The sequence below is a fragment of the Trichogramma pretiosum genome, unplaced genomic scaffold (assembly GCF_000599845.2).
Source record: "Trichogramma pretiosum strain Unisexual culture from Peru unplaced genomic scaffold, Tpre_2.0 scaffold47, whole genome shotgun sequence".
NCBI lineage: Eukaryota > Metazoa > Arthropoda > Insecta > Hymenoptera > Trichogrammatidae > Trichogramma > Trichogramma pretiosum.
The window spans coordinates 386,195-396,269 of NW_019640859.1; the positions used below are offsets into that span (position 1 = coordinate 386,195).

General features: G+C 42.1%; 1 protein-coding gene across 1 annotated transcript; it reads left to right on the forward strand.

The window, feature by feature from the left end:
- Window positions 1-704: 704 nt before the first annotated feature.
- On the forward strand, window positions 705-1,583 carry LOC106654362 (protein atonal-like). Its single transcript, XM_014374180.1, has one exon. It carries the CDS (start codon window positions 705-707, stop codon window positions 1,581-1,583), a length of 879 nt encoding a protein of 292 aa, XP_014229666.1.
- Window positions 1,584-10,075: the final 8,492 nt, after the last annotated feature.

Below are 10,075 nucleotides of genomic sequence, written 5' to 3' on the forward strand. Positions count from 1 at the left end.
AAAAAATCCAATCTTGGACCAAAAGATCGAGTATCGATACAGCCTTCGAAGATGTACCGCCACGAAACGATCATCGGGCGATGCACAAGTGCACAAGTGCATCGGCGGCAGCAGCAGCTGTATCGTAACGAAATCGAATCGCGAGCAGAGCGCACATGATTGACGGCTTTACGAGTTAGCACTGCTCAGCAACAGTAATTTCGGCTTATACACATATTACGTTTAGGTGTGTGCGTGTGCGTGCGTGTGTTCGTATGCCTGCGTTAAACACAGCTCGGTGCGATTTCAACTCACCTGTTGGACGCGCGACCAGTGGGAGGAGCCGAGCCTGCCATTGGTTGGACGGCACGCGCGCTTAGCCAGATATACAGAGAGAGAATCGTAGAGTGGGGCAAAGGAGATCTGGGAGCTGCGCCGGCATAAATAGTCGAGTTGGCTGGCCAGACCGCAGATTGCTCCTCGACTCGAGCTACGATAAACAACTCCAAGTTTTTCGCTATACGTTTTAAGCCAAGTTTTTTCGGTGTGCCTCTCGCGATATTGTGTTAAAAATATATCAACGAGAAAAAAAAGTTCAAAACTCTTGGTGTGCCTTCGACGTTCTTTCCGAGTTCATTCGGTTAATTTATTTATTTTTTTGTCAGAACATTGACGAAAGTTTATCCAGTGCTCCATTGTGTGTATTGAAAAAAAAATCTGCAAAGATGATGCAGCAGCAAGTTTTGCTTCCCAGCAATCATGTGTTCAGCGGCTACGGCGGCCTCATGGGCTGCGGCGGCGAAGACCTCGACAATCTGGCGTCGTATCAGTCGTCAGGTCGTATGTCGTCCTACGCCAGCCATTCCCTGGCTCCTCAAATCCAGCAGATCCAGCAGCAGGGCCAATATTACGAAAGCGACGGATGGTATACCCCAAGTCCGCCGACCTCGCATCGCTCGCTTAGCCCAGCAGGTCTGTCCGAGTCGGAGATGGCTCAGCTCAACGGGGGCGGCTATCATCACGCCCAGAGCCAAGACTTGACGCAGCTGCATCCCCAGCAATTTCACGGGCAATTACCGTACGAGCAGCATCAGATGCAGCCACAACAACAACAAATTATGCAAAATATCCCGACGGATCATTTCGCACCCTTTCAGGCGGCTGCGATGCAGCACCAGCTCGACGACGATAACACCGCAGTGAGTCCCACGACGACGATGAACAACAATCAATTTTGCCAGGACATGGGATTCGCCGACGAGATGAGTAGTTGCTCTTCAGAGCGCAGTGACAGTCCCGGCGGCCTCGACTCGGCCGGTAGCGAGCCCACTACCTCTTGCGCCGACCGAAAATCCGGAACCAAGTCAGGCAAGTCTGGCAAAACAACGACGACGACGGGGGTGGTGAGGAAACGGCGACTCGCAGCCAACGCCCGTGAACGACGCAGAATGCAGAATCTCAACAAGGCCTTCGATCGTCTGAGGGATTATCTACCCTCGCTGGGCAACAACAGACAGCTGTCCAAGTACGAGACGCTGCAGATGGCACAGTCCTACATCACGGCCCTGTGCGACCTCCGCGACAAGAGGAACGACGAGGAGTGAATCGCGCGTCGCGATTATTTTGTTTCTTGTATCATATACGTTGTAAATATCACAAAATGAAAATTAGAGATAGCGGAGCCAATCAATCGATAAAATGTTGTCAGAAAATACTCGATCTTCCTCAAATGACTGCTCCGATATGTGTGAATGCATGTGTGTATGTATGTGTTTGTTTGTATTGTCCTATAGTTGTTAAAGTGTGCGCGTGACAATGTGTTAGTTAAATGTAATGAGTGCTCGATTTTTTTTATACGTATGTTTTTTTAACGAAAAACGTAAAACAGTCAAAACCTTTTTTTCTCGTCTAGCTATTAAGTTCACAAGTGTAAATATATAATTCTACAAACGTATACGTACGAACAAATATTATATTATATAAATTATATATAGAGACATATTTTCAGATATGCATTTGTTAAGAGACTGAAACTCGAATAGTTTTATTATATTAATATTTAATATTGTTGAAATAAAAAAATACTCGTCAATTAAAAATGAAACTTCTATTTAATTCAGTTCCTTATCCTCAATCAATCACACGAATGCAATTCATAATCTCAAATTATTAAAATGATTTGCTGTTAAATTTTTTATGTAAAAAGATAAATCTTTTCGACATTAAAGAATCTAAACTGTCAATTAAAAAAATTAGAAGAAACTAGCACACGCAATTGCAACTTTCTATGCGTCGCATCTATATCGGGGTCACTATGAATAAAACCATCAAAATTGAGCGATACATCAAAAACTGCATCAATACTGTCGATGCACAAGAGCCATCGACAACGGTGGTCCCGGCTACATCGATATATTTGGATATTCGAAACCTAAGACCAGGTACCGCGCTCTACTCTCCTCTTGTAGGTTCGAGGGATAGGTGCCGGGTTTCATCGCAATTTGAGAGCATATCGCCAAGTCTCTCTCTCTCTCTCTCCTCGTTCTATCCGCTACTCATTTTTTTTACTCTTTCTCTCTCTCTTTTTCTAGAAAAACAAAAAAAAAACAAATTCGCATCGATATGTTAGCTTAATGTATTCGTATTAGTCGTTCGGAGGATTACTAACTCCCCTCGCTTTTGCCGCCGGATCATACGAAGTTTCCGCTCGGAGCTCGGTCGCGTTCATATACAACACAAGCGCCTACGTGTAGATACAAATCGGCCCCGGAATTAGAACTGCAGTTGGTTGGGCGTCGAGCCAATTTTTTTTTCTTTCTCTTTTTTCGTTCTTTCGATGAAGAAGAAAAAGAGAAGAACTATTAGAATACGATAAGTGACCAATTAAAATTTAAATACGTAAGTAACGAGGGAGAGGCGGAGGAGACAACGTCGTCGCGTAAGCACTTATCGAGAACGTCGTGCAAGTGCCTTCTAAATAAGTACTTTTTAATTTGATTTTTGTTTTTTTTTTTCGAAAAAAAAGATTTGAAAAAAGTAAGAAGCGAAAAGAAATTAGCTACCAAAACATCGCGTTCACATGCCGCTGCGGTACGTAACTACGTTATAAGTATATGCGAGCGTGTTCCAGGATTACGCGCGCATGCAAGTAACGCTACACACCTCTTGACGACTACTGTATACGCCATGCATATTATTCAATGGCAAAGTGAGTATAAAAGATTTCACACTCGGCGCTCGCTGGAATGAGCATTACTCGCCGCACGTGTTGTGCTGCGCTATACGCGTGTAACGCGCCCATATACATAGGTACATGCAGTCCACATGCGTACGCACAATATAATAAGTATGTTCAGGTAATGTGAGAGAATGAGAGAGAGAGAGAGAGAGAGAGGGAGCGCGAAAGCGTGAATTTTATTGCTCTCGCACTGCCAGCTCCGTTCCGAAAGAAAATCATTTTTTACGAGCCTTGAAAAACTTATCTAATTGAAGGCAAATAGCAAATTTGCGCCCGATTTTACGGGTGTGCGCACGGCGCAGCGGAGCGTTTCATTTAAACATTATTTTTTTCTTTTTTGGAGTGAAACTTCTTTAGGCGCGTAATGCGTTGGATATGGGGAGTGAACAAGTAATGAGGGCAGGTTAAAATCATATGTATAAGAATGAGTTGGAATTTTAAACTAGTTCAAATGTTATGAGAAGAATTAATAAACTAATAAATCGGCGAGTGAATTGTAAACAATATAATAAATGATTTTGACATCGTCCCTTGATACACTGATTATGTTTTTAGTTAAAATGAATTAGTTTCAATGTTGACTTTCCCGATGAACCATACCATAAATACCAGAAGATAAATTCACTCGTTCAACTCGTGTGGCACTAAATAGAAGGATCCATCTTATAATTAAGTCACTAAAATGGATACATGTAAAAAGAAAATCGAGGAAATCGTTTCAAAAGATAACTCAAATGAACACAACACTGTTGTTTCAAACGACAAAAAATACGTTTGTGATATTTGTCAGGAGCCATTTACACTCGAATTAAGCATGATAACACACCGAGACACGATTCACAATATAAAAACAGATTTCGCATGCGGCAAGTGTGAAGAGAAATTTGAGTTCCGAAGTCATTTGAGTAGACACCAAATATCAGTACACAAAGGCCGCAACGATTTTGCATGCGACCAGTGCGAGAAGAAATTTGTGAAAAAATCAAGTTTGTTTACACACCAAAAATTAGCACACAAAGATCGCGAAGCTTTCAGATGTCACAAGTGCGAGAGAAAATTTGAAAATAAATCGACTTTACTCAAGCATAAAAAAATATTCCATGAAGTTTTCAAAGATCACTTATGTGAAAAGTGCGCCAAGAGATTCGTAAATAAACAGAGTTTGCTCATGCACATAAAGACAGTACACGACGGTAACAAAAATTTTGCATGCGACAAGTGCGAGGAGATATTCGTAAGAAAATCTCATTTGCTTTTTCACATGAAGACAGTGCATAAAGTTCAGAAAGATTTCGCCTTTAAAGTTTTCGAAGATTACTTATGTGACCATTGCGGTAAGACATTCAGATATGAATGTCATTTACTCTTGCACATAACAACAGTCCATGAAGGTCGGAAAGAGTACGCACGCGACAAATGTGAAAGTAAATTTGGACACAAATCGATTTTGCTTTTACACCAGAAGACAGTCCACGAAAGTTGCAAAGATTTTGCTTGTGACAAGTGCGAAAAGAAATTTGGATATAAATCGAATTTGCTTACACACCAAAAAACAGTTCACGAAGGTCGCAAAGATTACTCGTGCAACAAGTGTGAGAAAAAATATGGATATAAATCTGATTTGTTGAACCACCAAAGGATAATACACAAAGGTCTCAAAGATTACTCGTGCGACTTTTGCGAAAAGAAATTTGGACAGAAATCGGTACTGATTAGACACCAAAAGATAGTACACGAAGGTCGTAGAGATTACGAATGCGACAAATGCAAGAGAAAATTTGGATATAAATCAGATTTGTTGAAGCACCAAAGGATGGTACATGAAGGTCTAAAAAATTACTCGTGCAACGATTGCGAAAGCAAATTTGCCCAAGAATCTCGTTTGATTGTTCACCAAAGGGTAGTACACGAAGGTCGTAAAGATTTCACATGTGACAAGTGCAAGAAGAAATTTGGGGATCAAAGAAATTTGCGAAGGCATCAAAAAACAGTCCACGAAAATCGTAAAGATTACGTATGCGACAAATGCGAGAAGAAATTTGGACAGAAATTTAATTTGCTCATTCACCAAAAGACAGTCCACGAAGGTCGCAAAGATTTCGCATGTGACAAATGCGAGAAGAAATGTCTAAGTAGATCAGATTTGTTAAAGCATCAAAGGACTGTCCATGAGGGTCGCAAAGATTACGTATGCGACAAATGCGAGAAAAAATTTGGACAATCATCAAGCTTGTTTGTGCACCAAAGGACTGTACACGAAGGTCGTAAAGATTTCGCATGTGACAAATGCGATAGAAAATTTGGGCTAAAATTTCGATTGCGCAGACATCAAAGTAAAATACATGAAGATCGCGAAGATTACGCACGACAAAATTTCGAGAAGAAATGTTGATTGACAATTGTAAATATGTATAGATACTTATGTTTTCTAAAATTTCAATAAAAATTGGGCCCACATGAGTGTGTCATATCAACTATCATTACATCTTCGAGTATCATGGTGATGTTTTGTTTACGGTTACTTGGTTACCTGCAGCTCTACGTGCAACGATCAGCAGAGTCCCTTTTCGCATCTTGTTTGAAGCTATGAAGACTGGATTTTTCATAATACTCTTCCAATAATATCGCGATACGCTGAATTGATAAAACATGCGTTGGTGATAAATTTTAATGAATTTACTGATAGAGCAACTACTTTTGTAAAAGAAAAGTGATTGGCCTACAATACATTCTCACTGCAAAAAACAACTTAGAAATCATTTGATAATTTAATTTACTTGACTAGGATGGTTTGTTCGCATTTATTAGGAAAATAATAAGAGAAACGATTAGAAATTGATGGTCATTATTAATTTTTTTGTACAAAGACGTATGTACTGTTACGCATAAGCTTGTTTCACCTCGTACTTACGCGAAAACTATCGAGAGTTACAATATATGGACGTACGTATAACACATATATTGGTCATTTTTCAAGGTCTCGGTCAGCTCGCGCGTGTATGTGTATAATCAGGTAGACTCGCGCGCGCACTCACGACCAGTTATTAGCATATTTTCGTATTTTATAATACGTATTTAGTTGGAGAGAAATCATTATCTATTACACAGAGTGCGGAACCTGTCACGGTTTAAGCGCGTGCGAATATGACTTTACGATCTCTAACGTGCCCGAACGTGCGAGGCTTCTTAGGAATATATCATGCGTGCGGGAGAATCTTTTTTTAATAAATTTTACTTATTATCCACTTCACATCGGCATAATACTTTTTTCCCTTTTAATCTTGTCTCGTTTTTGGGAAATGGTCGTTTGATACCCCAACGAAAATCTGTCCATTATCGCGTTTATAATCATAACAGCGTAAAAGTCATACTCGCGGCCACGGAAGGGCAGGGGCTCTTTTGCAATTATTATGCAAATTTAAAAATATATAAAAATACCATAGCTTACGCACGAGTCTAGGATACTGCCGCGCACACATTGACTCGAATTGCCCAGTGCATAATCATTATAATGAACTCGCGCCGCGGCCAGGGCACACCAGCTACTACGCGCATACTGCGCTGTACAGTCTCTATAAGCGCGGCCGCAATTAGTTATTCAGCTGAACGTGTCTATAAGTATTGTTGCAGTGCGGCGCAGTTCTTTTTTTCCCAGAAAGTGCAGCCCGAGGAAAAATGCTGCTGCGCTCGCAAAATCTCCATTCGGCCGTTTACGCACACTTATTACACGCGTGCGCGCGTATTATATTATATATTCGTCGGATTGTAAAAACGGAGCTCTGCGGCTGCTGCTTCTGCGAGTAAAGGCGCGCTTATACATCTGTACACGCGCGTTTGGCGCCTTGACTACATTATATTATACAGGCGTACTTTTGTGCTTTTACGCGTGCAGCTCGAGCTTGAACCGGTATGGTTCGGCTGTGCGCATGTAAGGTGCATACGACGACGACGACGACGACGACCAAGACAACCAAGACGAGGAGGAGACTTTGAGCGAGCTGTGACTGAAGCACGCGAATGACTTATTACGCGTAAAGTTACGAGCGCGCGTTTGGACTGTGTATGTATAAGTGTGCCGCTTGTGCGAAGCTGCGCGGTAGCCGCGCGCTGAACCGCACTGCACGCTTGGTACCATAACGGCCCCCCGAGAGCCGTATCTTAATGCGCTCTTATGTGTGCTCGTGTGCGAGTGCGAGCACTGGCTTTGATACTTTTCTCTCCTCTTTTCTTCTCCGCGAGACATTCCGAATCTGCTATTCAACCGAGAGGCAGCTCTCGCTGCACGATATAATGATGATCTTCTTTTTCGCGCGCGCGAAGCTGTGAAATCTCTTAGACGCGCTGATGATGCGTTTCTCTCTTTCGCTCCTCTCTACTATAATGCGCGCAACTTCGACCCACGTTATAGGTATATTATACACGTAGCATCTCGAGGCATTTATTTATTATTATACGCCTGTATATGTGGGATATACACGTGTGTACGCCGGTGGCCTCGAGTATTATAGTCCTCGCGAACTGCCGCTTCTCGCTGGGCAATTTTCATAATCGGAAATTACTCGATCATCGCGCGAGCCTACACATATATTCACGCACTTGCTTCGCACTCGCGAGGTGCGTAGCTGCCGACGACGCGTTTACCGCGCGTGCGGCTATTTAGGGCCTCTCAATTGAATCTCGTAAGAGAGACCGATTGTTCTGTACATTATTATAATTCGTCATAATGCGTGTGTACCTGCCACGATCAGCTACCGTGACGCAGTGATTTTTCCGACTGGAGCTAATACGTCATAGTTTTAGCTAATTTATCCACAAAAATAAGTATTGCATTATTTCGAAACGTATTCAAGCGAGAGCATCGTATTAGAAAAAAAAATCTAGTACAAGTATACCGAGAGTGCACTCGCAAGAGAAAGATCATTTTAGGAAATTCCACTCTCGGATCGCTAACACGGTTAATCCACCGGAAAACTAGCAATTCATAGTCGCGTCCGAGATTTTTTTTTTTAGAGAAAATCGGTGAACGCGTGCGCGAGCGAGAACTGCGCTCGGCTGAGCTCATTTGAATAATTCGAGGAGATCGTTGAAAGGCAACGTCCATACATATTCTCTCTACGCGTACCTTTATTCGTATGTTTATTATAATATAAGCGCGTGGCCGCGCTATAAAAATCTCCAAGTTAATCATCTTTGACACGTCTCTCGCGGCGCGAGTTGTTACATTTATTATATATCCGTTGAATATGTATTTCCCTCGCTCGCTTGCGCGCACGAGCTTACCCTCTTTTTTTCCTTCTTTTTTTTATTGTTGTTCATTACATGATTATTCCGCCGTACCGGAGTCATTATTGTTGCATTTTGAGCGCGAGCGTAGCGCAGAGATAAGGTGAATTTTCTCTCTCTCTCTCAGGCTATTGCTGCTGCTACTGCTGCACGGTGGCCTGTTTGCCATGGCCATACAACGTGCAACATTTTTATTGCGTGCCGAGTATTAAGTGCAACGCGCAGCTCCAGAGCTCGCTTAGCTCCGGCCGTGCCACCCTTGAAGCATCACTCGGCGTCGTTTGTAAGCAAGATATACTGCAACTACCACTACTGCTACTACTATGCAGCTCGAGAGGCGAAAAAACTATATACTCCATGAGGTCGTTGTTGTTATTCTATGTGTGCGCCTATATAAGCTTTCGGCCGACACAATTTGCCGAGTACTTGTGTGCACACTTTCGAGAGCACGACCGTGAAAATGCTTAATGCACTCGAGAGGCCTGCCTGGCAATTGTCTTATATACTCGTCGAGGAGAGTGCGTATAAAGCGGAGCACAATGTATATACGACACTGGAGAGACCCCCGATATAATGTGCCATGGCGTACGAAGAATTTTTGCCGGAAATATTTCAGTGTATACACATTGTAACAAATGAAAAAAGAAACGCGTCCGATTTCCAAAGTAGAGATTTTCTCACTTTCCACGCATCTCTAAACTAAAATCTTGGATTTGGAGCACATAAGCGCATCTCGGACGTAATAATCGATCGTGATTGCGCAACGAGCGCCTCGTCGATCAACTAATTGATCGATCTCCGCCTTTGACTCAGGTAGCTCATTGATGTATATGCTCCCGTTAAGTCGACGGTCCAGCGCCGCTGTTACACTTGTAGCGCCACGCGAACGCACATTACTAAACACGAATACGGGCGCTTGCGTGCAGTCTCTATTATTTTGGCTGCGTCATTGCCGCGGGCGCACACGTCGTTGTACGAGCAATGACGCAGGAAAATTGCAGGATACTGTACTAATATTATAAGACTTTCGTTACATAAACGAACTGTCAAAGTATTATTACTTTGATGCTTTTTTTGACGTCGCTGCTTCAATTGCACACCTATTAGAAGAGAAAGAAAATTAGGATGAATAGGTGAGCCACCGTAAGATTTAAACTTATAACGGAATTAAATGGTTTATAAACTTATCCGTAACGTAACATACACCTGTTTTATGAGTGCTTATAATAATAGCTTGATCCTGTTTTCTCCGCAATTCTAGGCTCGAAATTTAACGCATTACATTTCACAGCCTAAACATTTTCTTTGACACTTGCTGTTCCCTCCTTGCCTTCCATTATACTTTTAGATAAAAGCACGTGTTATATTGTATAATAAGCGATGGTGGGTTATGGAGCATACCAATGCACCATGGCATAGGGGCGGTAAATTTTGGAATGAACATTAAAATGTTTTATTACACATACAATGTATATATTATACATGTATAAGGATTTATTTGCTCGACGTTTTGTGTGTGATCTCGGTGTTGTCTATCAGCAGTTTCTTTAGTAGTACTTATTACTTTTAGGAGGT

What these genes read in the sequence shown, in the direction of transcription:
- LOC106654362 (XM_014374180.1), top strand. Translation starts at nt 705, where the DNA reads ATGATGCAGCAGCAAGTTTTGCTTCCCAGCAATCATGTGTTCAGCGGC.